Source organism: Neodiprion virginianus, chromosome 6, assembly GCF_021901495.1.
Source record: "Neodiprion virginianus isolate iyNeoVirg1 chromosome 6, iyNeoVirg1.1, whole genome shotgun sequence".
NCBI classification, from domain to species: domain Eukaryota; kingdom Metazoa; phylum Arthropoda; class Insecta; order Hymenoptera; family Diprionidae; genus Neodiprion; species Neodiprion virginianus.
In genome coordinates this window covers 5,473,999-5,501,898 of record NC_060882.1, presented here as the reverse complement: position 1 = coordinate 5,501,898, position 27,900 = coordinate 5,473,999, and the positions used below count along the sequence as shown (strand labels likewise).

At 40.7% G+C, this 27,900-nt stretch overlaps 5 protein-coding genes across 10 annotated transcripts in view; 2 read left to right on the top strand and 3 right to left on the bottom strand.

Moving 5' to 3' along the window:
• LOC124307065 (thyrotropin-releasing hormone receptor-like) overlaps positions 1-4,879 on the top strand; it is a 28,432-nt gene extending 23,553 nt beyond the window's left edge. For both annotated transcript variants that reach the window (XM_046768383.1, XM_046768382.1), the window contains exon 4: positions 146-4,879. In XM_046768383.1, the coding sequence (XP_046624339.1) occupies positions 146-377 (232 nt within the window). In that variant the 3' untranslated portion in view covers positions 378-4,879. The remainder of the gene's footprint in view (positions 1-145) is intronic.
• LOC124307259 (dynein axonemal heavy chain 1-like) overlaps positions 1-20,483 on the bottom strand; it is a 67,805-nt gene extending 47,322 nt beyond the window's left edge. Inside the window, exons 1-22 of the mRNA XM_046768776.1 lie at positions 20,442-20,483; positions 19,925-20,199; positions 19,523-19,855; positions 19,307-19,436; positions 19,034-19,180; positions 18,569-18,916; positions 18,254-18,469; positions 17,884-18,143; positions 17,289-17,757; positions 16,876-17,200; positions 16,675-16,806; positions 16,296-16,616; positions 16,045-16,222; positions 15,821-15,953; positions 15,184-15,729; positions 14,855-15,081; positions 14,538-14,780; positions 14,310-14,423; positions 13,973-14,228; positions 13,740-13,902; positions 12,836-12,946; positions 9,396-9,487 (exon numbers count right to left, since the gene is read on the bottom strand). Coding sequence (XP_046624732.1) covers positions 9,396-9,487; positions 12,836-12,946; positions 13,740-13,902; positions 13,973-14,228; positions 14,310-14,423; positions 14,538-14,780; positions 14,855-15,081; positions 15,184-15,729; positions 15,821-15,953; positions 16,045-16,222; positions 16,296-16,616; positions 16,675-16,806; positions 16,876-17,200; positions 17,289-17,757; positions 17,884-18,143; positions 18,254-18,469; positions 18,569-18,916; positions 19,034-19,180; positions 19,307-19,436; positions 19,523-19,855; positions 19,925-20,199; positions 20,442-20,483 — 5,061 coding nt within the window. The remainder of the gene's footprint in view (positions 1-9,395; positions 9,488-12,835; positions 12,947-13,739; positions 13,903-13,972; positions 14,229-14,309; positions 14,424-14,537; positions 14,781-14,854; positions 15,082-15,183; positions 15,730-15,820; positions 15,954-16,044; positions 16,223-16,295; positions 16,617-16,674; positions 16,807-16,875; positions 17,201-17,288; positions 17,758-17,883; positions 18,144-18,253; positions 18,470-18,568; positions 18,917-19,033; positions 19,181-19,306; positions 19,437-19,522; positions 19,856-19,924; positions 20,200-20,441) is intronic.
• A 1,350-nt stretch (positions 20,484-21,833) lies between these two features.
• Positions 21,834-23,281, bottom strand: LOC124306837 (serine--tRNA synthetase-like protein Slimp). Its single transcript, XM_046767928.1, has one exon. The coding sequence runs from the start codon at positions 23,279-23,281 to the stop codon at positions 21,869-21,871; it is 1,413 nt and encodes a 470-aa protein (XP_046623884.1). The 3' UTR covers positions 21,834-21,868.
• Positions 23,282-23,314: 33 nt separating this feature from the next.
• Positions 23,315-24,570, bottom strand: LOC124306850 (zinc finger protein 593 homolog). The gene is made up of 3 exons (XM_046767943.1): positions 23,983-24,570; positions 23,730-23,830; positions 23,315-23,630 (listed from the first exon to the last, which is right to left on the bottom strand). Exons 1-3 carry the CDS (start codon positions 24,070-24,072, stop codon positions 23,366-23,368), a joined length of 456 nt encoding a protein of 151 aa, XP_046623899.1. The 5' UTR covers positions 24,073-24,570; the 3' UTR covers positions 23,315-23,365.
• A 163-nt stretch (positions 24,571-24,733) lies between these two features.
• The window catches only part of LOC124306825 (AT-rich interactive domain-containing protein 2), a 38,185-nt gene continuing 35,018 nt past the window's right edge, over positions 24,734-27,900 (top strand). For all 5 annotated transcript variants that reach the window (XM_046767881.1, XM_046767880.1, XM_046767879.1 and 2 more), the window contains exon 1: positions 24,734-26,214. In XM_046767881.1, coding sequence (XP_046623837.1) covers positions 26,123-26,214 — 92 coding nt within the window. In that variant the 5' untranslated portion in view covers positions 24,734-26,122. The remainder of the gene's footprint in view (positions 26,215-27,900) is intronic.

The following is a 27,900-nucleotide window of genomic DNA, read 5'->3' as shown; positions in this document are numbered from 1 at the left end:
GAAGCTGATTAAAGTAGGTATACCTTCCGGATCTCCGGCGATATAAAAGACAAAGATCCGGTAGTAAAAAGCGGCCGAAAAACAGAAAATTAAAAATAAAAACATCAACGTATCTCGGAAATGAATTTTTTCTATCACTTTCCAGCTACGTGATCCGGCTGTGCGTATTTTTCTTCACCCTTGCCCGAAAGGAAACGCCGTTGCTGCTCTGGTGTATCCAGCAATTTTTCATGCTGCTCTACTACACGAACTTCAGCATTAACTTTGCCCTGTACGCCATGTGCGGCATAACGTTTCGCCGATGCCTAAAGCAGCTGATGTGCAAGGTGCAAAAAAGCATCACAAGGTATCACTGCAACCCTCAACGGTACATATAGCTAATCTACAGACGTATTCGAACCCTCCGAATTAGGGGTGGTGAGAATATTGTCGTCGCCAACGGTGGCCCAGAGTTAGCCGTCGATCCCTGACCTTTGTATAATAATGCTAAGGAGAAAAGCGAGTGTTTTTTATTGACGAAAATCGGCAGCGGACGATTATAGACGCCTATAAAATCTCTCCTTCGATTATTTTCTATTCTACGTCTGGCAATTATTTGTACCTCGTTTTTCTTATACCTACCATGGGAGGGCCGAGGTTAGGGAGAGAAGACAATATTCCGATTAATAATACTTTTCCGCAATCTGGATTAATTTTAAAATACAATCTTAGGTCGCGGTCGAGGCGCGGTGATTTTTTTTTTCATTCGTCAAACAGCAAATTGACGAACGTAATTAATTTACCGATCGAAACTTCTCTCTGGCTTCGTTTTTGTTTTTTGTTTTCTTTCTTTCTTCTTTCAGTCCGGTTGTAAGTTTTTCTTTTTTTTTTCTTACCGAAATTCAACGACGGGGAAGACGCGTGGCGGTACATCGGATGTAACAAGAGTAGGAGAAAGTTTGGAAGAGTTGAAAAACAAAAAAAAAAAAAAAAACAACAACATATTAAAAAGCTATAAAATATATATTATTACTCATAAATCTAGTCGTCTAGAATCAATCAATTATTTATACTTTATTATATAATTTTAGCAGAATTACTTCGATACTTTATATACCCAATAGACGTTAAGAGAAAAATGAAAAGGAAGTATACAAAAACCAAAAAAAAAAAAAAAGCAAACAAAAAAAACGTACGTGTAACGCTGACAGCGATTAATGTGAATTAAAAAAGTTCCAGTTTTTGAATAACGGATGTCATGTCGCCGCATGGCTGTATATAATGTATATTTTGCATGTGATATGGAGAAAATATTTAGCAGACGTAAAGTCTTATGTTTGGAAATTAATTCGCTCGTTTGACGGTACCGCATATAATATGCAATATCACTAATATCGAGTTTGATAAATAATTTCGAATGCAGGTTAACTTTTAAGTATAGGTACCCACACTTCGAAAAAGTTTCAAAACAGTTGTTTCACTTTCTTAAAAAAAAAAACCGTCCATTCTATTTCAGTATCCGACGTCCCTTCATTATTTGACGAAAAATCAATTAGCGGATAATTGACAATGCGAGAGTTGGCAAAAGTTCTGTCGGAGAGAGAAAAAAAGAAGCTTAAATAAGGCGAACCTCACGTGATGGATGTAACGAAGTAATACCTGATATAACATCATTACACGTATAACATGGGAATTTCAAATGTCTATAATAGCACGGCAATGAAGACAAATCGCTGGACGATAAATTACAATGTAAATATTATTGAAAATTATATCCCTGTGTGTCCAGGTCGATGGCCCCGACATAGTCGTAAAGGTATATTTTCTCGACCCCGAATATGTCTGCGCGATTTGTCATGTGGTTTTATCTGACATTTATTTTTTTTTCTACTTTTCTTTCTTTTCGTCTTCACCCCGCAGCCCTTCAGCTATCTTTTACTTCACCCTGAAGGGGATGGGGAAAAATTTTCTATTCATCGTGTGTTCCTAAAGCTATGCCCTGCAATCATATCGCTAAGAAATTGATGACATTACGCGATGTAAAAAGATGAAGAGGAATAAGACGAATAGAAGAAAATAGAGGCGCGAACGCGATTACGAATAAACGTATTTAATTTAGACGCAAGCGTGATTAAATGAGAACGAAAACGCTGCTGCCGAAAATACCTGAGACAATCGCTATGATAGTCTTTATTTTTATTTCATTTTATTTATTTTCGTTATAAAAACATCCAAATAACAACCTGCAATTGTATTTTAGATAGAACACGAATTCGCAATAAATCAACACCCGCGCGTGTGGTTCCACCCTATTTAATATACCTGCAATAACCAGTTAACAAACCGACGAATTTAATTACCGTGAGTGCACGATGCGTTCGTCTTGTGGTGCTCAAATTAGAAACAATTTTATTCATTCATTTTCTCATCAGAAACTTGTACCATATTAATTATACAGTTATATTAGAAAAAAAAAACAGAGATGGAAAAATAAGCTCGAGCATTGATTGAACAGAAAAAATGGCGAAAAAAAAGAGCGAAATTTACGCTAAAAAGTTTTTGGGCTTCGAGAAATTTTTTATCCAAAAAACGAATACATATTTTTTTTTACGAAACAGCTGCAGCCAACGGATATTATCTACGCTATACGTCCATAATTATGAACGATATCGCTGGATTTACGCAGGATCAATATACAGACATATGTAAGCTGCAGGTGGAGGCAACTTGTTTGCAAATAATAATTATCACATTTTACCGGAAGCAAAAAAGAAATATAACAATCTGTAATAAAATCGCCTACAGCGATAAGCTCGAAGTTGGTCAGCTGTTGTATAATTAATGACTAACCATCCGCTGTGTCTGCTAAAAATTATCTCCATAATGTGTATATTGAGATATTTAAAAGAACAGGCAAGAAAAAAAAAAAGAAAAAACGAGAAAATTAATAACCACGGGCCAAGAAAAAATGTAAATAAATTAGGGCTGCAGGTCGCGTAAGGATCGCGAGAATTCCATTACATATAATAATTATTATTATTATTATTATTATTATCAATATATATATATATACATCTATAAAATACAACTTAATACATAACGATATGTGTAACATAAGTCTGCGTAGTTAAGGAAAATCAATCAACAACGACACTGCGAGGAATGGATTAGAAAGGAAAAAAAGAACAAAACAATCAGTTCTATGTTATTACTCTGTTCCATATACTGTTTAATCGTAAATCGAACATTTACGTGTAATGTAACGATAAAGACGTAATAATTATGAATATTGTGTATTATATGTACTACTCAATGTGTTCTGCACATGTAATATAATCTTTGTTTGAAATTCGTTAAGTGAATAACGATGACAAGAGAAGAAAAAAGAAAAGGAAAGACAACAAGCAACGTACACCTACCCGTATAAATGTTGTTGTAGCGTAACGCATGTGGGGATTGTAATTCTATCGATAGCCGCAAGTACACGCATAGAAAAATATACCTAATACCGGTTTGAATAACAAATGTCGTAAATCTATTGTTACCGTGTTTACAACAAAAGGAATGCCGACGGCTCCTGCATCTGGCATTTGTGACAACTGCGAGAGATAACGGGCGAAACTTGCGAGGCGGGTGAATAATACACTATACGTTATATACGTAATATAATAATAATGATGACGATAATATCAAATATGTAACGAGTTCAAATGGTATTCCCTCCTTTTGTTCGACACTGAAAGCGTTGAACGCTTTACATACCTACATGTGTTACATGTGTAACACATGGCACAGCATTAATTTCTAAATATCGTACAGTATATGTGTATATATATATATGTTATATATTAGGGCGCTTAGGAAAAAAATAATTTGCCATTTTCCACCACTGCAGCCCCTGAAAATTTATTTCGGGTTAAAGGAAAGGTTCTGTCAAACGTGAACGTTCTATGTCATGTAGAAGATCGCGCTCGGATGAATTTTCACTTTTATAAATTTTTTTTTGATTCGTGAAGTATCGTGAAGAATTTTTTTTTTCATCTGTTGCTTACATCAACGGCATCGTGAATTTAAATCACACGTAAGATCCACACTTGTAACATCAAGTCTCCGACTGATGTTTGAGAAGAGTGTCCGACGAGTTTTTCATTACTAATTCAATATCGTAAAATAGTTACAATTCAATACGAACTTTTAATTTAGGAGAATAAGATTTCCCGATGATATATCGTTGTGTTACGGATCGTGTCCTTGTGATTGAATACAAATGTCAGAAAAGAAATAATAATAGAAGTGCTACAACGTATTTCGTCGCAAATTCAAAAACTTGTGAAAAAAAGGAAAAATCTGATGAGTGTGATTTTCCACGTGACGTAGAACACTCGCCTTTTCACAGAGTCTTTCTTTTAGCCCGAACAAACTTTTTAGGGTGTGTCACGTTGGACAATCGTAAATTATTTTTCTTTGAAACACCCTAATATGTATATATTTTTTTCGGTTATATATCATGTACGTATGTGTAATATATTCCAAGTTGTATTCAGGTGTCAAGTAGATCGTGCTTACTTTCCGATTATAATATAGGCGCGATTTTGTACGGATTATAATTGTATACCCTACATATATATAATATAAATGTGTAAATATCTTTGCGTACTATGTCCTTGAATACAATTATATGATTAGATAAATATATACATAAAGTGCGATCATTTTCACGTAGGTAATGCTCGTAACGATAAATACCGGCGAGTACGCGGACGAGGGCCTAAATCGGATCACAGAAAAGCGAAAAATGAGGTAACTGTGTAAGAAAAATAAAAAAAAAAAAAAACGAAAAAAAAAACAAAAATAAAAACTGTCAGCCTCGGGTTTTCGCGATATTCAAGCTCGCTTCGGGTATATGATATCTAACGCAAATATTTCTTTTTCCGATAGGTAACGCGAAAAACGGTGAACAAACAAAAATTTCAGTCCAGGTCGGGTTGCAAATATTTGTTTCTTTATTCCACGTCTGATCGGTTGAATAAACACTTGATGAAGTGAAAAAAATTTATGTACCATTGCCCCAAAAGCCAAATCAATCGGCTAACCCAAACGTGATGTGTTATTTAAACATTTTTTTTTATTCACCATGCTACTAAAGTGGTAGGTTTTTTTTTCTCACACTTCTTTGCTGCTTGTATGTATTATATTCAACACGAATTAGGAGAATCACTCTCTCGGTAATCGATCGATTTAGGTCCAACTCTCAGACAAAAAAAAAACCCTCGTTCTTAATTCAGGATGTACTATAAGAATTTATAATTATCTTTTATACGTAATATTAAAATAATACCGCATCTATAAATTGTAGACGACAGGTTTGAACAGATTAATTATTCGTATTTTTCTGCTGTTTATCTGTTGTTCCGATATTCTGACGAAAATTGTTATTCCACGTAAAGTTTATCGTAATATCTGTAACGTACCCAAATAAATCAATTGGTATGATCGGTGGTATTTTTGAGACAGCTGCATTTATATGTCGTTTGAACAATTGCGCTGAAATATTATATGTGTATATTTGATAAGCTTGGCGAAAATTTAAAGGTATTGAGAAAAGCTTATTTTCTTAATTTCTACTTATATGTCATTATCGTTGGTATTATTATTATCATAGATGTATTATAAGCTTATTTTTATACGAAATATAGTCGCTTGTTTATACATATAGATGTTATACTTATATGCTATGCGTAATACGTGTATATTGTATAATTGCAACGCAGCAGATAATGAGATTAATTTACTTTACATACAAATCAATTAAATAATTGTATACCCGTAAAACTCGTATGATAATGCATTACTCCTATATATATATATATATAGGTGTACCTCTAGTCTCTGTATGAATAATATACATATAAAGCTATTTCTGTATAACGCGCTAATATGCTATACTTATACCTATAGACTTTAGAATACTGATAATATAAATGTATAAACGAATAAATATTTACGATTATGAATTAACATTCGAAACCGCGTCGTACGTTTCCGTTACGGAAATTGGTGTGTAAATTCGCGAGTCGAAAAGCGCGAAATCGGGATAAAAAATACGAAGATAATGGGATGAGAAGACGGTAGAGGTGGTGGGACGGTGAGGAAAGGTGTTAAAAAAAAAAAAAAAAACTTCCAGTCTCGAACAGACTCCAAAAATTTCGCAGCCGCCGCGAATTTCGTTCGCATCAAGGCTGTAAGTGCCATTATTTTTTCGCAAAAACAAATTCTATGCAGTAAAAAAAAGAAACAACGATTTTTGTCATGTTTTTTAATTTTTTATCGCGGTCACTTCAAGCCTTCTTAAATTCTCCTCCGCAATTCTTTTCCCGTTCCACGCGGATGGGCGAAAACGAGACGTTCGCAATTTTCCAGTACAGGTAAAACGGCCGATCAATCGATCGATCTCCAAAAATAATATCCCGGGAGTGCCTCTCCAATTATTATAAACCAAAGAGGGATCGGCACCGGCTTCCGAGATTGATCAACGTTCCTCAGCCACCCCTCAGTTCCATGATTTCGACCTTTCACCGAACGGGTATCACGGATCGTTAATCATCCGGAAGGATTAATGTATACTCGGGATGACCGCATCAATTCCAAGCGTCGTTCAGCCTTCAGCTAATAAATCGAACCGTACCCAAGCTATATAAGTATGTATAATCGCACCTGAACAACGATGAGCACATTATTGTAAATCAGCCGCAATGTCAGGGTCAGGATTGGCGGCAACGTCTCGGTATAAATTACGAGGAGTTCTATCGCGAAATGAATTGACGATTAGAAAAAGATGGAAATTAAAACGTCTTAGGTATGTGTAAATTTTTGTGATTCGAGATGTTGATCAGATATTTTTTTAACACTGTTAAAAATGATTTCATCGACATCTGATCGTCGATTATTAGGCGCCGGAGTGATTGAACAGGATTGAAAAAAGTAGTTTGCCACAATAGTATGCGTGTTGAATTATGCAAAATGTGCATAATAATATGTATTTAGTTAACAGGCACCCGCGAATCATAAAAATTTACTTCACTTATCTTTGCAGATTTATCTAGTCTTGTTTCAATTTTCATCTTTTTCTAACCGACAATAGAATTTCGAAGCATAGAAAGAGGACGTGTAAGGTGAAAGGTCAAAATGTGGTAGAAATTTCAATGTGCGGAAAGCAAAAACATGCAGAATCATATTATTTTTACGTAAAAAGATAACAGCTTCTGCGACGAGTCGTAAAATTTTGGAAAAATTCACGTGATTATGAAAATAACTTTTTACACATAACGAACGACGATAATTAAGCAGAAAACATTGTTTTAGGAATTGTCCGCATCGCGTTGCTCGAAGGGGTTGAAATCTTGTGACAAATTTCACGGATCGAATTAATTTCGGAGAGGGATAGAGAAAAAAAATCGTTACAAATCTCGTTAAATCCAGTTATTCTTGTCGCTTATTGTTAGTATAATAGCGCGAAGTGGGTAAACAAGTGTAACCGTCGAGTGGTTGATTGCATCGGGTAAACGGATACGCAGCAGAGTTCTGGGGAACGTCACGAGCCTGATAAACGAGAGTCAGAAATCCGATCCCGAAAACAATATCATGGATCGCACGTATCGTCGCTTCGCTTCTAACCCAATGGGAGCCTTGGTGGTGGGTGATGAAAAAGTACTTTTTACCTTTTATACGATTTTGAAAGAGAGACAACGGCTGAAAACTTTTTTCCTTGTCTCCCTCGGTTTGAAGTCGTGGATATTAGACACTAACTAGACTGCGAGAAGATACAAGCGTTATATATTCCGTGCCATTTCAACCTGGGTCTGACCCTTGACCTCTTTCTCGTTTTGAATATTGTGTTCAATTTTTAAAAACTAATTTATCGGATACAATTCAAAAGCAAGAAATAATTATGAAAAATCCTGTTTCATACATCGACATTTTGAAATATATTGAATATATCGAATAAAAAAAAAAATACCCGAGTACCATCGAATGTCAAAACAGTTATATAAAAAATCGCGAGCTGAATCAGAGAGGTCAAGGATCACACCTAGATTTGTTTGGCATGGAATGCTCCATATACATACATTCACCCGATTACATAGACGCGTAGAACTAATTCAAGTCTCATTTATTTTTCGGTCGAGAAAATTACTCTCGGAGAAATTTGCGTATATGTACCTATTGAAACCGAACAAGCAATCTTCGCTCATAATTGACCGAATAAAACAGCGCAAGGTTTTTAAGGTTTAGATATTTCTTACACATAATCGCGTTGATTTATCTCTATAATAATTCTGGAGGCACATATTTTTATCCGTTGTATTATTTGGAATGAATAATACGTATCATCCGAGCTTCGTTATTTTATCAGTTCAATTATATTAGCAGGATTTTCGACGGTGGTAAACAACGAAAATCCCATTACGAGATTTTCTTGGAACAAACGCATTAAACGTTATAACTAATCGTTAAATTACGGGTTTTGAATGTGCACCTATAAATAAAACGATTACCGTATTCAACGGGAGATAATTGAAATGGATACTATAAATACACCGAGCAAAATGCATTGCCTGAAACAAGCGAATGCGTAATTGAAAATTGCTTTAACAAAAAAATACTTTACTCTACTTTACTAGACAAAATTCTTTCTTTTTTTTTTTTTTTCTTTTTGATACAAATTAATCCCGGAAAATCATGGCAGTGCGGTGATTAAAAACTTTCCGAGTTACTTTTCTACATATTAATTGTACAATTTTACAAACCACCGACGTAATTAGCGCGTAAATTCAAATTTCACTCTTGGTAGGTGGCCTTGGCCGCTCAATTTTGCTTACAATTAGTTTTAGATCGCAATTAAAGGTACGTCACGGATCACGCCCGACGTCTTAAACGAAATTTATATAATGACCTCGTTATTCTCTGACGCTTTCGTATTCGTCAAAAGACCATAAGTCTGCACCTGCTGCTGCTGCTGCTGCTGCAGCGCGTAAGCAGTCGTTAAATTAATAAAAACAATCCACGAATTATTGCTAGTGTAAAAAGAAGATGTTTAAAAAATGAAGGCAAAAAAAAAAAAGAAAAAAGCAAACCACACCCAGATACCATCGCGCACGTTGTATAATTTGCGTACAAAGCTAACTTGCAGCAAAAAAAATCCCCTCGCCCTCAGTGGTCGCTAAGAAAAGTAAAAAATTAAACTCGTGGAAACGGTATCGGCATGCCGGGAAAAAACTTTCGTAATATGTTTAACACGGAGTGGAAAGCACGATAAGCACCGTCTATAGAAATAGAGCAAACCTTTTTTTTTTCACTCGATTGAACTTAATATTACCCAATCGTTATTACAGTATCCGCCCTTTCACAAACCCTACCTTCGTCTTTCCGGATCCTGTTGGCCCCACCAGCATCAAACCGTGCCTCACAACCGTCGTCTCGTAAAGCTGAATCACCTTTTGTACGTACTCTGCGCAAAAGACACAGGAACGAATTAATACCGAGATTTTGTTGAATTATAACTTGTAGGTACCTACAGCTCGCAACTTTTTTACTACTTTATTATAATATTCAATATTTTTTTTTTTTTTTCTTATCGGGATCACTCAATTAACGGGTTATTTACACCACGAGCGTAACAATGGATGGAAGACGATGGCCAACTGATAGTTCGTTAAGCTGCCAGGAATTCAGGGAAAAGTGAATGGAAAAAGGTCTGGATAATTTTTATACCCGTGTCTCTAGAAAAAGTGGGGGGGTATTTTTCGAGTTTCCGTATCGATTTCATTGTCATTGTCGCGGATAATGGAAGGCAAGAGTAACGCTGAATATTTGATCGGGATTTTTCTCTGACGTGCGTTTGTGCATGGAACGAGGTCAAGCCGTGATTGATGCCCGGAACTGCGGATGGGGTAGAACCACCCTCTCCTCTTGTTGCGAGCTCTGATACATACCCGAGTTACATGCACGATCCGTTGTCGTGGCGGAATTTACGATGCAGAATAAAGATTGAACGCGAATTAATAAGTTATAGGGGAGGAAAGTGACGCGTAATTCGAGATAAATGGTGTTCATTGAATCTACTTCACTGGGGTGCAAAAAGACATCGCATTTCTTAAGTGAAAATGATACTGAATCAATACGGTAAACGTGCTGGGTAAATTTTGAAATGGAATTAAACTCTTAACCCTTTGAATCACACATTATTGTGCCGTGTCAACTTTCGTGACAAGATAGTATTCTGTGGTTTTTGGAGCCGCTGATTACGATGATCTGAAATCAAATTTTGTAAATTCAAAATGGTGGAGCCAATGTGGTGGATGAAAATTTCAAATTTCCTCGAATAAGGTCAAAAAACTCATGCAGGGGTAATTGGATTCGCCCTACTAAATATTCAAAATCTGATTTCAGATTCGTAGTCAGTGTCCCCAAAAACACCCGGTCAGATTTTTTCTCCGGATTCGATGGAATTTGAAAATTTCCTCCGGCATATTGGATTCGCCATCTTATATTTTTTAAATCCGATCTCAGATTCGTAATAAGTGAGCCCTAAAACTTAGATTTTATGTAAAACATTTATACGTGTAGAGGGACAACTTTCTTGCAAATGAATTATTCCATCAGTCTTCACGGTTTTTATCAATCATTTTATTTCTATCAATAACAATCTACATTATATCGCAATAATTACTCTCGAGTATTGAAAATCTATTAGTTTACTATCAGTAATAATAAAAAACCGCAAAGAAATATATTGAAAAATTCGCTATGAATATAAAATAGGTTGTAAGAATACTTACCACTATTAACTAACGAACTGATTAACAAGGGTTAATCTCACATTTGGGTGTGAACAGAAACGCAATAAGTCTGTTCGTGCCGAAGTTTGAGTTGCGAGGGAAATTCGCTGCGGGTAAGTTACACGACTTTCTTTAAAATCTTACAAGGCGACTCGAGTCCCGTAATTTGAAGCCCTCGAGTGCTATCTTCTTCCCCGTGGAAAAAGCGCTTCGCCAATTTCGTACGTAATTCATTCAACGTCGCACCCCTGTGAAATTGTTCCCGATCCCTGCACTCCTCGCGGCTTTTAAGACGAGATTTATGTTATACCCTCACGTCACAGGTTGGCGGTGAAAAAAGGTAAAAGAAACAATACCGCCGGTACAAACGTTTCGAAGAAATTTATCATCTTCGCGATAGAAGTTGCCGGCTTTTAAATTTTTTATACCTTTTCAGTCGTGTCTTTTTCTGGTCTTTTGTGTGAAACGATGTGAATACGATTTTCACAAAAACCGACAAAATGAGGAAAATTTTACATGCGGCGGTTATGTTAGTTGCAAGCTATCCAGAAAAAAATTATCTTTAAATAAATCTATTAATATTTTTATGCCTGAAGCCCAGATTCATGGATCATCAAGCGCATTATTACTGATATAGTCGATAATTTTATTTCCGTTTCATGTTCGATAATAATCCTTCAAATAAGAGTGAATGTAACTCAGCTATTACTGTCTTCTTTTAAACAGACGATGTTGGGAAAAAATTAATTATAAACTGCAAACGATATTTTGGCTATAATAATATAATTTTTTTAAATTTCTTTAGAAGATAATTATTCATCGGAAAATAGACGGTTTATCCGCAAAGTGAAAATATTCCCGTTTCAGCTATAATTTTTCAAGTAAAATTAGTACCCTGTTCGAAGTTTATTTCAAGCGGAAAAATTGCCGTGCAGAATTGTCTACTCACATTACGCGTAATTTAGACATGCTTCTTTACGAGTGACGCTTTAATTTAAACTGGTAATAAAATCGGTTTTTGCCAACTGTACATATACTCTGGGGTATGGAGTGAGCTTGACCTCTCGTTTGATGTGGCGATTGAACAAAGAGCTCTCAAGACTTTCGGGTTCAGAAAGCGAGACGCTTTGTCCGCCGTTTTCATCCACACTCCATAAAACTCTCCCATCCCTTCGTACCCCTGAAGCTTCGCGTAATGAAATGGCGAATAAAATGGGTGCTGATAAAGTTGAAAACCACGATAATTCTTACCTCGTAAGGTTAAAAATTTAGCGAATTTCGCTTATCTGACAACGTTCGTATAAATCACCGCTACGTATCTAACCAAAGCGTTTGATAAATGTTCAAAACGTGGAGCGACGAGCATGAAGACGTGGAGAATTTCGCGAGGAACATTAGAGTTTTTATAAACGATCTCTTGAGAGGCTGTGAAACTAATTTGGTATTACGAATAAATAATTAACATTTTCCCGTACTTTGCACAACGCCTTGTAACACGTCTGCACAAATCGTGGACTGACGTAGGTATATCAAAGAATATCTCCTGTACATAAAGCGCGCCTAATCGGATATCAGGAATTTTTAGTCTTTCAAACGAACCACAATTTTGCGGTTATTTTACAAGGGTTTTCAACAAATTTATTCTCAAAGCTGTTTACCCGCGTTATTGCTTCTCTTGGACTTGTGTCTGGGTAATACTCGAGTAATCGCCGCAAAGAACCGCCCGGGGCCAATGCAGACGTGGAGGTAAATTAAAACAACCCGACACTATCCCGTCCAATTAAAATTCCGTTTATCCGGAATGCAGAAGCCCCGATTTTGCGGGGACTAATAAATTTTGTGTAAAATGCGGCCAGAGAAATGATCTCTGGCTTTTGTGTCTCGCTAAAATTGAGTGATTAAATTTTTGAAGTCGGTGTTTCAAGGTAACAGGGAGAGTTGTTGTCGAAGAATAATCATTTCTATATAAAAAAAAAAAATGTGTAATTGAAGGAAATTAAAATTGGGTCAACACGCACCGTCGACGTCCTGTAGCCCTTTACTCTTGACCGACTTCCGAATGCTTGCCTCCAGGATTCCGTAGTCCACGGCCTGCTCGATCATCTTCGGGAAAAGGTCCGAAACGATACCTTGTTTCGATAGGAAAAATAGAAATGTGGTGAAAAATGCCGCATAATTGAAATACTCGTTCTAGTCCAAATGCGAAGTGTTCTAATAACGAATCACCGAATCTATTGTTCGAATACGGATCTGTTTGTTGGACACAAAAAAGAAAAACAGCGTTCGAGTGGCCAAGAATAGTCGAAAAAAGTGAAGTAATTTGCACGCGGTCAGTTCACCGGGAGCGCCTTTAATTGATGGCTCCCACTTGTTCGGCTGTATCTTGTAACATGATAAATAAATCTGTTCTGGCGCCAGTCTGCGTGTAATCATGCAAAATTAGTTCGGCCACTGCCGCTAATATACAACGTCTACTTAGACGCGGGTTATATTAATGTGCCCATCTGACGATATATTTGGCTCAGTGCCACTCGGTATGCTTTTCTTATTTCTACAAAGTGGGGATGAATGAACGGATCGAGTAACACAATTTTGAGGCGGACCAGATTACGACTCTCATTAGTGCTTCTTACTTTTTGGCATGCCCATGCAGTTGGGTTCAAGCTACCGCTTATGCAAGCTCACCGAACCGACTGAACAATGCTGGTGATTCAGTTTTCGCAAGACGCAATACAGTCTCTCCGTGTTTCCTTTCACATATTCTCTAAATTGCGAAGGTAATGTCGCGGTGGCTCGATGTCACGTCGCCGTGTAATATTAGGTGGTGAATTGGAATTTGGTTACGCGTGAAACGCGTCAGCGGAGCAATCACATTATATCGTACTTGCCATGGCGTAGAGGAGACGCGATCAAGTTTCTTACCGTTGAACAGCTTCAAGTCATCCTTGAGAAACTTCGGCACGTTCACATCCCGCAGCGCGCGTAAACAGATCTGCGCTTCAGTCATGTCGCGTTGCTCGCGTCTCAGATTCCCAGCGACTGCTATCACCGTCTTTACCGCTCGCATGCCGAAGTCATAATGATCCTAATAATTCACAAAATAACGGATTTTCCACGGTAAATGACGAAAAATTTACGAGAACGCCCAAGCGCACCTGAACGCTAAGCTGTTCCGAGCTCAGTTTGAACGTTGACGTTATTTTTCCAGCCAGCTGCTTAGCGTTCGAGAATCCAAAGGAGAACAGAGATATCTCGGCAATCAGCGTGTAATTCGGTACCATCATAGCTACCGGACGGAACAACGCTTTCAAATTATCCGGAAGTTCCGTACGACCGGCGTATCCTGGATTCATAGTGATAAAAACCGCGCAGGACGGCCTCAGCAGAAGGTCAACTCCTTCGAAGATGAATCTGAAAATGACGCGACACAGTCATGGTTGAATAAATTTTGAAAAAATTTGGTGAAAATTTGATTCCAGATTATAATTATACCTGCTTGCTGAAATCTGCTGAGCCTTTTGTATGGTCAATATTTGCTGTGCGATAACGGAAAGTACTTCGATGTCGATTCGATTGAACTCGTCAAAGCAAGCCCAAGCACCAGAACTGAAACGCGGTGGGTATAATATAGCATTACATCAAGTAATACTCAATGACAGTTAGTATTCGTAATGGTATAAAAAAAAAAAAAATTAACCTTTCCAACAGTGAAGACGATACCTGGCCAATCCTTTGAAGAACTTCCCCATGGACATGAAGTCAAGTTGATCGGAGCAGTTGAAGACCACGCACTGTATCGCGAAAGCCTTCGCAAGGTCTTTCGTTGTCTCAGTTTTTCCGGTCCCAGCGGGTCCGGCTGGTGCCCCACCAAATTTCAAATGCAGTGCACCGGTCAGGGTGAGATAGCAACGATCCGTCAACGGCGTGATGACCAGTCGCCCGTTGTTACCGAGGTACTCGTACCTGCCGAAACGGTATCCGTTACGCGGTGTGACAGGGACTGACCCCGATCCAGGTGTAAATAACGTTGAACGAACCCGTAAGGAAATTCAGCATTGACAGCTCGGACCTTGAGGTCCTCGTCGTCGACCCAGTAATAACGAAGCTGCGATATCCAGTCGAAGTCGTTAGCGTTCGTGATATTTTCAAGGACCAATTTCGCCAGGACATCCCTGGCGTGAACTTCAATCACAATAACCGCCTCAAGTATCATCCTCTGGATCTCGGTCTGATTACCTCGCACCAAGTCGCGGAGGTCATCGAGCTTTGTACGAAAGGTGAATGATACTTTATCTTGGTTTCACTTAATTTTCGAACGCTTGGATTGATACGTGAAAAGCCATTGATCTGGTCACACGCCACGTACCTGTTTCAGCATTTGGTGGTAATAATTCTTGAGGGTCTGAGTCCTTATTCCCTCCTCGACGTGCGCTGTCCAGGATGTCTGTCCTCCGCAGAGGACAATTTGACCCGGCCACATGTAGACCCATTCCTTCCTCGGCTTGGACTCAACCTGTTCAAGAGCGTCGCCGATTATGCACCTCAAGGTGTCCCTCATGGCCTCCTCAACTTGCCCGAGCCAATCCTCGACGTTACCGGTGGGAAGAATCGCCGGTTGGAAAGTGACCTCCTCGTTTTCGGCGGAGTACATGTTCGTAATTGTTAGATCGCTCTCGAACTTCAGCTTGTGAATATTTTCGAAGCATTTTTTCAGGTGGGGTTGAACGGCGTGTACGTTTTTGGATTGCGCGATTATCTCGAGAAGCTCGTCATCGCTGAGGAAGAAGAACCTTGGGAAGAGCATGCGCTTCGTCTCGAGGTAGTCCGACAGACCCTTCTGCACGACGTTCAAAAGACTCATACACTCCTTAAGACTCTCCAGAAGATTTGGATCCGGACAAATTTCTATGATCTGAACAGTGATATTAGAGAAGTGATCACTGCCCGAGGCGGAACAAGTTTTTCTTCGATTTGCTCGATAAAGGTGAGTAAGTTACACGCACCGTCGGACAAGCGTGAGCCGCCTTCATTATCCGTTTCCAATTTCTCTCCATGACGTTGTATTTTTTTGACTCGACAGGCAGCTGACGGCTGATATCTTCCGACGTGAATATTGGTTCAAGGTACAGCCATGCTCTACAGGGCGAATATGTAACAGGGAAAATTGGCAACGGGGCTCTTGGATATCACGATGTAAAAATTCATCAAAGGATGACGATGTTCTCACCTTTGCACCTCCAGCCAGGCGACGGAAACGTCCTGGATTAACTTGAGCTTGTTGTCCCAGTCGGCAATCCTTTCTTCGAAGGCAGTCTTGAAGGGACTGAAGCTGATTTGCTGCGTCGTCTGAACATGGTCATCCAGCATCATGATTATCTCGTCGGCGATTTTCAATACATCGGTATCTGCGGCAAATTACACGGCGCGAGTAACAGTCGTGATCGATCGTCGATCCTCACGGAAATCGATCAATATTACCCGCAGTCTTGTGGGGGATGAACTCCAGCACAACGTTTTGCCACTCCGCGAGCATTTTGTCGAGAGATTCCTCGATCGAGTGTTCCTTCGCGGCACCCTCCGCGACTTTCTTCACCGTCTCCTCGAAATCCGTCAAGCCGAGTACGATGCAATTCTTTAATGTCAAGGTCGGAGTCAGAGATATTTGAATCCCCGTTTGGTCGCTCAATTCCACAAAGTGCCGCGGCTGCATTCCGGGATTGCGCAAAGCTTGTATCAGGCCAATGAAGGGTCGGAAAACGTCGATTTGTTCCCTGATTTCACTCGCCATATACTGGATTTCTGCAAACGAGGGTTGAGGAAGTTTTCGTCCACTGATCATTAATGGCAGGATACTTACCGGGCTGCTCGTTGAATATCTTCATGCAGCGCGTCATACTCTTGAACATGTCAGCGACCATCGCCTCGATCTGAGACCCATCGATGGTCACCAGAGGATTTTCCATCCATATTTCGTACCACTTCAGCCAGTCTGTGTAAAATTGAACAACTTCGGTTAGCTCGACGGTGTTCGAGTGTGTAACTTTGGCTCATTACTCGCCGGAAGCGGTTATCCATAGGGTCTTGTAAGGGTCAAACTCCGTAATCAGTTTACTGAGGTGTTCGTAGGGCGTTACTGGAATCCCGAAAAGCTTCTGCCTCTCGTTGAGTAACAGACCCTGCTCCTGGCACTCCTTAATGATCTTCCAAACCCTCTTGACGTCGATCGCCATCTCGTGGGTCTTGTTAATGTCACGCTGCAAAGCTATATTTGTCACGTTTCCCATCAGCCCGTCTATTCTCTCCAAAAGATTAGCCTCGTCCGTTAATTGAACTTTGTAAAACCTTTCCTGCGCTTCGAGAAGAAAGTCTAGGGTCTCGTCCACCTGGCCAAAACCCAAAACTCATCAATACTGCGCTCCTCGATTCACGTCAGTGATATATTCACTTTAAGAAATCGAGAAATGGAAATACCTGTATCTGAATTTGAAGCGGGAATCCAATAGCCTCGTATTTCAAAGCGAATTCCTCGTCTGACAAATTCCACCAGAACTGATCGAGTACGTCGTATTCAAGTTTCAGTTTCTGGACAGTGTCGTCCAAACCTTTGACGGTTAGCGGTATCGTTTCCATCCATTCCCGCATTTCGAATACCCGCTCTATGTTGAACGGCTCATCTTTCAATTTCTTCTGAATGTTTTTGTACTCGCTTAATATTTCATCGATTTGAAAATGAAGTCGCGCTGTGAACATGTTGAGCAGCCTTGTGGCTAGGTCCAGTCGCTTGTCTATCAAGAACGACTTCAGAGGTCGAACGTTCACGTTGAACGGACCGATCCAAATATTGGACGGCAAGGTCTTCTCGAGACTATGCTTCATACGGAAATGGAAGGATATTTCATCCTTGAACTCGATTACGGGGCGGTTCTCTTCATTAAAATTCCTTGAAATGAAAAAATTTTCTATCATACTTGTTGATTCAAAGCTTGGGATTATTCCTGACAGTGTTACGATGTAACGAGCAAAGAAATATCAAGCTATTCGAAGAACATATCGTCTTCAAGCTCACTTGATGTACTGCGTTACCGGCAACATATAAAATTCGAGATATTTTTGGAATTCCTTGGCGTAAGCTCTCAGCGGTATTAATGCTTTCGAATAAATGAGATTCAGACGATCGCGAACATCGCAAACAGGCTTTTCCAATAACCCAACAGAACACAGAAGCAAATCGGCAGGAAACTTCAGATGCCGCAATAGAAACGGATGGACCTGTCTAATCTGATGACACATGGTAAGCGCGTTGTCGAATAGATGTATAATCGTCGTCTGAAATAAATTTAGTCTACTTTACGTTCGAAGGATCTTGTCTTTGCTACGGTAGTTGGCACATCGTATGGAAAAAAATCTCTTTCCGATAAAGTTGATGCAAAACGAACCCGGAACTGGTCCAAATTAGTAGAGTAGACCGCACCACTTTCATCCATACGAAGCTCAATGTTGAATATCGGATAATTGCTGGGTTTGAATTGCGTTATCACCAAGTTATCGCCCCAGACAAAATCATCGCATACGTCGAGAGTACAAAGTGCCGGAGTTTCCAGCATGTAGAGGTAAAGAGACATCGAATTTTCTACCAGGTTTCGCAGACCATTCTGTGAAAATCAAACCATGTCATATGGTAGTATCGTTGCTTCTCACGAAATACAGAATCAAGAAATTTACAACCATGGGTATAAAAATCGGAGAATGACCTGCATACGAAGCATTGTCAAGGTCATGAACCTTTTCAGCTTCATAACGTCGTAAACGTCATGGTCCTTCTGCTCAAGGTTGAACCAACCTTTGCCGATGTCTCTGAGACACATTCGAACCGATTGTGTTATTTTTTCCAACCATGGCTCTTTGAGGTCTTTGATTACCGTAACCATGGTCTGCGTTTGCAGCTGTTCGAATTCTACGAGGGTCATGGACTTGCCGTAATTTGATATGAAGAGGGATCCCGCCCCGGCCTTCATTGACTCGAAAACTATGCAAGACATGGCTTCATGTATCTCTGGACGTACGTAGAGAACGACCCAGTGGAAAAACTCCTTCGTTTTCTGTAAGTGACAAGTCATTGTTCTCATAATATACGACATCCCGTCCGGGTCAAAGGGTTGATCGATAAAGTTAAGCCGCTTTCAGGGCACCTCGAAGTTTTTCATGCCCGTTGAGACCCTTCCAGTTGCTGGAACCGCGTGTTCATCTTCCTGCAATGCCGTCTGCGTGATAAATGTGAACAGCTTCGGATGACAGTCGATCATTTGCCTCCACTTTAAGTCGCACATCGTTCGTTTGTAGTCAAGAGTTATTTCGCTCATTACCTTGAAAAGACACGTACAGTGAGCCGAAATAATTCTTTCAGAATCCCAGGGCATGACGCTACCAACTCTTAGGCGAGAGCAAAGAATGCTTGGTGATAAACGAAAGAGAAAAAAATTCGAACTCACGTTCGTTAAATTCTTGCTGGCGTATTTCTGCTTGCCATGTCCGAGTGCCTTAGCTGTCGCCTCGTAGAACTCTTTTTCCGGGTAAGGTGGAATACCCTCGAGGTGCATGCAGTCGACGTAAAAATTGTACCTTATCATCAAGGGATGAGGGGTCAGTGACCGACTGATTATAAGACAGAAACCTCGTTGCGGGACGATTGAATTATTGAATCGAACCTGATACAAGCCTCCGCTTTTCGCCTGGCTGCCAACGCATTTCCGATTCTTTTCGCTGAGGTCCTCGAGTCTTCCGCATAAAAGCGTATGTAAATTCTAGGGATGACGAAGGTTCTTTTGTAGCCGTCCAAAGTGAAGACCGACCACAATTTTCTCCGTGGGTCGTAATCGGTGATTGCCGCGTTACACCATTCGTATAAATTGTCCAAAGCATCCTCGTCGTTGGCGTCGGAAGAAATTCTCAGCTTTTCCGGTCTCTCGACGAATACCTCGGCAGGAATGGGATGCCGGATCCCGTCGATCGCGTTAAGGTTCACCCAGTCGTCTGTTGTTCTGTGAAATGAATCGTTCCAAGCTTTGCCCGATATTTGTGAAATTTTTACAAAAAAGCGTCGTCCAAACCTGCAGTCGAATTCTTCGTCGTCGAAGAATTTGAGCGGCAGATAATTGACCGTGGGGTACAGCCCGTATTTGTCATTTTTTGACGAAAAAGGACAAACCACTTCCGGGGGCAGTAACTCCCGGGAACGAATTTTTTCCTGTCTCAAGGCCATCGGCATCCGCAGATTTCTATACTGCCGCCTGCGTCGCTCCATTGCAACGTTACGCGGAAGCTGCTTCGGTGCAACGTACTTCTGCATTTGAATCTTTGGCGCGAATGACTCGGCCGGAAACGACTGGTATAATTGAAAATAAAAAACCAAGATTAGTGTCGATTTTCTGGAGGTATAGGTGCATAGTTGCAGCTAACGTTATCGATCCTTGTTCCCGATAACGTCACGTTGATCAATTAATATTAATGATTTATGTGCAACCGGGTGGTCCTTAAAAAGGTCGTTTTTGAATTTTGACTGGCTTGCCCGCCAAATCGGCTCCATTTTATTAAAAAAATGATTCCCTAATTTTTTCAGATTCTTACCTCATCTCTGACCCGTGCCCCTAAAAGGGTGGACTTCCCCATTCAACACTTTCAAGGGCGCATCAAATCTACCGAACGAATTTAGATAAAATTTGGTGTAGGGAGGTTTCTCGGGTCTTTGAGTACGAATCTGAACTCAAAATTTGAAAATTTAAAGTGCCCGATCCAATATAGTGCACCAAAACTCCAAAAGTCACCTGATATTTCCATATTGGATGCACCATTTGGAATTTTCAAATTTTGAGTTCATATCGTAATCAATGACCCAAAGATCCCCTCCCACGCCAAATTTCATCTAACTTCGTTCGGTAGATTCGATATGCCCCAGAAAGGGTTGAATGGGGAAATCCACTCTCTCAGGAACACAGATTGGAGTTGAGATAAAAATCTGAAAAAAGTAGGTAATTATTTTTGACTGACGTAAAGTCGATTTGGGGAGCGAGCTGGTCGAAATTCGGAAATGACATTTTTTAAGACCACCCTAATGTACAACTAACGATTGATCTGTCCTCCGGAAATGACATCCATCTTTCAGCTGCGCCTAGGCAACGCGGGCGTTCAATTTTTGGAATATTTTTCACAACCGGGACGTGTTGTTCGGTTCTAACTTGCCAGGCAAGTTTAGTTCTGCGCGCTGCTCCCGCGTGAAGTTTCAACCTGGGTTGCACCGGGTGTTCGGTAGTCCCTGAAAATCGGATATTGTGAAATCGATAAGAGAAGTTGGCTGCCCGACTAAGCCATTCAGTCACTACTCGCCTGTGATCACCTCCGAGTAATATCCTCGCTTTGGGAGGACAGGTTTCGATTTATCTCTCGGATCCATTCTTTCCTCGTACAGTTATATTCTCCTGATAAAGTACTGTCTAAACATTGGCAAAAAATAGTTAAATAGTTTAACCTTTTCTTACGGCTATAACTAATTGCAGCCGACAGATCTGACAGAGTCGTAATAATATACCGATTACAATTGAACGTAGCGTGCCATGTAGCATCGTTTATGGTATATTACAAACATTCTAAAGTAGAAAACTTTCGGGTCGATAAATATCTAAAAATCGTGCTCTTCGAGCTGAGAACAGCTCGATCGCGAAAATGGTATGAATAAAGTGGAAAGAGATATTATTACTAAACAAAAGTGTATTTATAATTAAAAAATTTAAAGAAATGTTTCTCTACCAGCACGGATACTTGACGCATTAAAATTCATAAAATTGTTAGAATATACACCAGAGTTCTAGATTTGCCATGATCTCATATTTTCCATCTGAACGTAAAAGGTTGTAACAGTATAAATCAGCCATAAGTAAAATACAAGACGTAGACTACTGAGTTTTGTAGTCATTTGTTGTTTTCTTTGTTTTTTATTTACTATAATACAATTTATACAGAAAATCTCATTTTCAAAATAAACTCAGTTTGACAAAATTTTATGCAGGCATATATTTTCGCACTTTGTCTGGGACGACAAACTCTTCTGGAGACTCCTCGAGTAGGCATCCCAGAAGTCTTGGTACAGATAGTATAGTTCCAGAAATAATAGAAGGAAAAGTTCTGCCGTAATGGGTTTGACAACTGATTAATAATCGCTTACTAAGATATTCTCCACAGAGAGAAAGGTGGCCAACTTCGATGTAATCGTTCGAATAAGGAGACCACAGCTCAAACGATACTCTCAAACTTTCCCATGGCCTCAAATCTCTGGCTGGTCTAACTACGATTCGGTAATGATTGCAAAGGCTGTTGTATAACAGCTTTGCGGAGTCAAGGATCCTCTCAAACTCCTCCGCATATTCGCTGCTCTTCGAGTCTTTGACCATAGCAAAAACTTCTGCCACAGATGACTGACAAACTGTGAACATTCCAGCCTCCCGCAAACAGCTATTAAAAGGTACGTACTGCCTACCGCTGGCAAAATACCTCAGCGGAAAGTATTTCGGATTAATCAACTGCTTGGTATGCATTGCAAGGAAGGAAGGCAGACTGGCACCTCCGATAAGGTGCATGCGATTAACCGAATGTTTTTCGACCTCCTCATTATCTTGAAGGATGAACGAATCTTCGGGGCTCTCATGGTCCAGCCCAGTAGCTTCTACAATTATACTGCGAGCAAAATCCAAACCTGTGACCCGCATCGTGTTATCATGGACAAACTCATCGGCAGCTAATCGAAGTACGGCCAGTTCAAAGAGGGCTGCCTCGTTGTGCAGATAGTAATTCATAGGGCTTGAATACTCCAGCAATCCCAACCTCCTGCCAATATCAATGTGGCTACTCGAGCAACTTGAATTCTCACCGGGATTAAGGTTTCCGTAAGAATACAAAATAACCGGATCAAAAGCTGGCGTGTCTTTGTGCAGAACGTTGGGTAGTTTCAGAATTTTTGGAATCACGGAATCCTCAAGCTCCCACAGGATTTCCCTGACTACTTTCAAATCCTCCCTTAATACTTTGCCCACTGTTTTCAGTCGGGTAATTTCTTCATTGTCTACAGATTCGGCATTATTTGTGTTTAGACCTTTTATCTGACTAGCTGTGTCAATTCTCTTCTTCTCCAATGCATCCCGATTTGAAATGACACTTTTGTACAAATCCCATGAATTTTTCACACTTTCAGCATCGACATCAAGAGCGCGCAATTTCAACTCGTTTTTCAACTTATCCATGTCTGAAAATCGCTCGTCAAAGTCGAGATAGGGGGACAGAATCGCAAACGATTCGCTAGCCCTTTTGCCAGATACAAAGAGTGCCGAAACATAAGTGCGCACGTTAAGATTCAGTGACAAGCGCCCCAGAAAGAAGACATGTTTCATGCTCAACAGTCTTGTAACAACATTCGCCATGTTGCAGAAAATGTTAAATTATCTGGACCTATATTTAGTGTGAACCTCTTTATTTAATGTCTACCTATGTTCTACGGTTTTCCCTTATGCCAGAGTGTTATCTTCGGTTCTTGTTATTTTTGTAGCTGGCGCCGCATTGACATCGTCATCGTCGACCTCAATTTTGTCCGCATCTTTCCCCGGCTGTGTCTCGATCTTTCGCTTCCTCGGCAGAACGTAATTTCCTTTACCAGCAGCTCTTTCAGAGTCTTCAATTGTGTACGGCTCCAGTTCTAAAGCCTTGAGTCTGCGCTTGTGAACTTTGGTGGTAAAGTGATCGAGGAGTGCCTTGTTGTCGATAAAGTACCTCCTGCAAAAGAGTAGTAATTAATTTCTACAATACTGAAAATCCTTCGGAAGATGAACCAGGATAGGTTAGATGAGATTATGTCATGTTGAAAATACTAACGCGCAATGTAGGCAGTAGTGCTGAGCCGCACCCGGCTTGTCCAAATCCACTTCCTGGTTCAATAATGCGGGAGCATATTCATCCTTGATGTCCTCGTTGATCTGCAATTCAATCACGAGACATGTGAACTGTTAAATTAAGTGGTAAAAAATCGAAATCCAACCAAGAACGATGATAACAATAACCGGCCACGTGGTGGCGTGAGGCGCGCCGCGTGTATTCAGTTCGCAGAAAAAAAAACATCGAATCTCACCTCGTCAAGATCTTTCGTTCGTCGTTTAGTCCTCCATCCTTTTTTCAGATGTGTATCTCCCTTGTGATATTTTCTACGTTTGTAAGTCATCTTTCCGCTAACGTGTCAATAATTAAATAATGAACACAGAGGTTAACTTTTCTACGAGTGGTAAAAGTCGATCGTCTTGTGTTTGATAAATCGTATCCCGTTGATACATGCTCGAGTTCGTCCGCGTTGGTCGACAATTGTTGCGATTATTTCTCCGTGCGATTGTAAAAAGCGCTCGCGTTCGAAATGACGAAACAGTGTCGTTCCGTTATATTTTACAGAGAAACTTAACCCTGGGTTCCGGAGCAAGGCGTGGCGGGACGTACGAGAACAAGAACGGAGAAAATGTTCTAGACCGTTCGGTATTTGTGAAGAACGGTAAGAATTACAACGTTAATTAAGTTTTGAATAATAACGGCGTCCCGTAGTGGGATATTAAAGAGGATACGATACGCGTATGTTAACGAATATGGGAAAACATAATATTTCTAAATTTTTGTTACTCGTTTTACGTAAAATGTGTGAAAAAGTCAGTCTACTCGAAAATACCGCTCGTAGTTTGTTTCACAATACCCGCAGGCAGGTATCTGGAATAAAGGAGAGTATCGATAGTTGGCGCAGCGTGGACAAGATGGAGACACAGGGCAATGCCGAACGGTACGCCCCTGGCGGTGAGACGATACGAAATTCAAACATCCGCTACTGGTGGAGAGCCTAAGCCTTACCATCCATCCATCCATTTTGAAAGTAAAAATATTCCATGACCGGGGATTTTGGTAAACGTACGTATCGTATAATCACCAAAGTACGCTGGTACCGTGGCTCGAGGGTGTATAAAATGAGTTAAATACAGGTGAGGGTCTCGCCGGCTACGGTTAGCAAGAGTGCGATTGAACCGTCGATCCTGATCTCGTAGGTGAATTCCGCGAGGCGAATCGAATGGATGCCAGTCGTAAGGGACGCCATTTTGATATACGGTCGGGTACGTCAGGCATCGGAGCCAGAAACGCGGTAAAGAAGGGTTCCCGTGCGCGCGTACATTTTCTGGCATCGCGAGGGGAGTTTTTTCGAGGATTACGCAGAGTTCGGTGCCGCGTACGAGGCGGCGGGACGGTGTACATAGTGCGTTAAGTGACAAGTGACAGGTGAATCGATGATTGCAAGTCCCGTAATCGCGGCTTGCTAGTGGCGTACTGCCAGTGGAGTGTCCGGTCTACGCGAACTCGCGTACGGTACTCGATAACGAGGCACCGACTACGAGGAGCGGAGCTCCCTTGGATCGCCAAGCGTTTTCCCGCTAGAGAGATTGGACTTTCTTGGTTAGCAAGCAGCAAGGGGCATCCTTGCTTGCGCCTCGCCTCGCCTCGCCTCGCCTCGTCTCGCCTCGCCTTGCCTCGCCGTACAGTCGCGTGTGTGGCTTGCGTATATCCCGCATCTCCGAACAGTTGCCACTGTGAGAATCCCGCGTGTGTGTTTTTGTTGCCCCGCGACCGGTTCCCGAGGGCTCGGGAGGACCTATCGCCTATCGTTCTTATTGTTCTTCGATCGGATAACGAGGAAAGAGGACAAATATTCGGCGATACTTGGCAATCTCTCTCTCTCTCTCTCTCTCCTCCGCTACTTCTCTCTCTGTCCCTCTGTGTGTCTCTGCATTTGCAACGCGGATTCGTCCCATCTCCTTATTCATACGTGTATACGTATACGTATACGCACTCGGACCTAACTTAAAACACGACACGCACACATACATACACACACACGTATATATATATACACACATCCCTCCGGCTTTCCCCGGTTCTTTCTCTCTCCGTCTCCCTTTTTCTCGCCCCTCGTCATCCTGTGTTCGCGATTTTAAAAAAGACAACAATATTCGGGTTCTTCCCAACGCCCGTAAAACTACAAGTCCGATGTTTGCCGCCGCGGCTCGAAATCATCTCAGGCCGAGACATCTAGCTGCGACGAGAACGTCGACGAGGGTACACCTGGAAGTAAGGAGAGTAATTGCGTCGGGGGTTATTGCAACCCTGGCGTAAATGCCCCCCCGCGACACATGTGCTCGCGTAAACCTAGCGCGATCCTTAATTAATACGCCCACGCGCTCCTTAACATGGCCAAATTCCTCAACAAGGACCCTGTCACCTATCAGCGGGAGCGTGACGGGTTCATCAAGGGACTTCATCATTTTCACGAGACTCGCGGGTAAGAATCCACTCGTTCATTCATCGTTCGTTTCCCTCTCGCCTAATTCTCCTCCTCGCTCGTTTATGTCATTCTTGTTTTTCTTTATTATTTATAGTCTGTAGTTAATTATCTTACGCAGTGCCGCTGATTATCTTCTTTAATTGGGCTTCCACTCACCGTTCAACCGAAATCCGTGAAATTTCATTTTATCTACCTGATCAGGCAAGAAACATCTAATACCGTCAGTAGATTCGGTACACCTATAACTGTACGGAATTTTTTTTATGGAAGCTTTCTGTTTACAATTCACACGTTACATTGTTAGTTTAATTATCACACCGTGCATTTTTGTTCACTGTGTAGATCTTAGCGTCTTCTTTGACGCGCAAAAAAAAATACGCAACAATTAATTTCGCGGTAATCTTTCTTTCCATCACATGACAAAGATTGTCCCTCCAGTTCCTTCAACATCATTGTTGGTAGTATCCTCCAACACATCCTCGGAGTTTATCAAAAAGAAATTCTTTCAATTCACTTGTAATTAACATTTATGTATGAAAGTACTTTATTCATCACCTATTATCATTCATCGTCGTAAATCTCAAGCAAAATATCTCATACCATATTCGGTTGCATTTATCCTAACCGCAGTTGTACTATACGGTTATATAAGTAGTACTATGGTTGTTTAAGATAAGTAACGAGGTTGTTCGGTTCCAAATGCCTTCTAACGACGAGGGACTCAACTTACACGAATTGAGCTGTTTCGTTTATATTTTCATTGAATAATTACCGTAATCAGCCAAGTTACCTAGGATTCTGCATTTCTTAGTTTAATTCTTATTTGCTTACAGTCATAAAATACAACCCATTCATTATCTGATATTCAACATCAGCCGTCCACTCTTCTTGAATCTCCACTCGCAACAAGTGCAGACCACAAATCGATCCTCTTCCCCCAAATGGATCAATTTTTCCTTTCATTACCGTTATTCGTATAATATATGATCTATCCACACCTTAGGCCTAAGCCTCACACCGAGTGAAGTCTGTTTCTTGAATCGAAAACGTTTGTTGGGTCCTTTCTCATTTTTTTTTCTAGGAATTACTTTCGCAAATAAAGAAGAACACCGAGGGAAGTGAAAAAGAGCAGACTTGCTGCCTATACCGTCTCACGCGTCTCACTGATGTAATCGTACTCGGGATTTTTTCTGGCAACTTGCTGCTAATTTCGTTGCCGCGTGATCCTTGACATTCGCATTATTATACGTATCGGTAAAGTCCGCGAATCTATCTGGAACAACCCGCGTGTGTGATGTTGCGTTTAATTTTTAGCGAGTAATCGTTCTCTCCATGATTACTAACGTAAGTTTCATTTCTATGCCGTTCCTCGCACAGAGTACAGCAGCACATGTTTAACGTAATGTACGTATCTACGTAGGTGCGTACATACGCATGTAGCTTGTGCCCACTGCCCACATGCATCACAAACATCGTACAATACATGACGCGGTGTCGCACAAAGTCTCGTCATCATCGTCGGGAGCAGCGAACGCGGTTGGAATACAAATAAGGAGGTTTTTTTTTTCTTTCTCTCCTCTCTTTTCTCTACCCATAAATTGACATAGTTTGTCATGTCGTGCAGGTGAAATCGGCTGCAACGCTATCCGTAAATTTGCACGTTACTTATTCCCCAAGCTCGCA

Excerpts from the sequence above, each read along its gene's own strand:
- LOC124306850 (XM_046767943.1), bottom strand. The coding sequence starts at position 24,072 with ATGACTTACAAACGTAGAAAATATCACAAGGGAGATACACATCTGAAA. Across the intron at positions 23,831-23,982 it reads GAACGAAAGATCTTGACGAG|ATCAACGAGGACATCAAGGA; the intron begins GTGAGATTCGAT and ends ATTGAATTGCAG. Across the intron at positions 23,631-23,729 it reads CACTACTGCCTACATTGCGC|GAGGTACTTTATCGACAACA; the intron begins GTTAGTATTTTC and ends ACTCTTTTGCAG.
- LOC124306837 (XM_046767928.1), bottom strand. The coding sequence starts at position 23,281 with ATGGCGAATGTTGTTACAAGACTGTTGAGCATGAAACATGTCTTCTTT.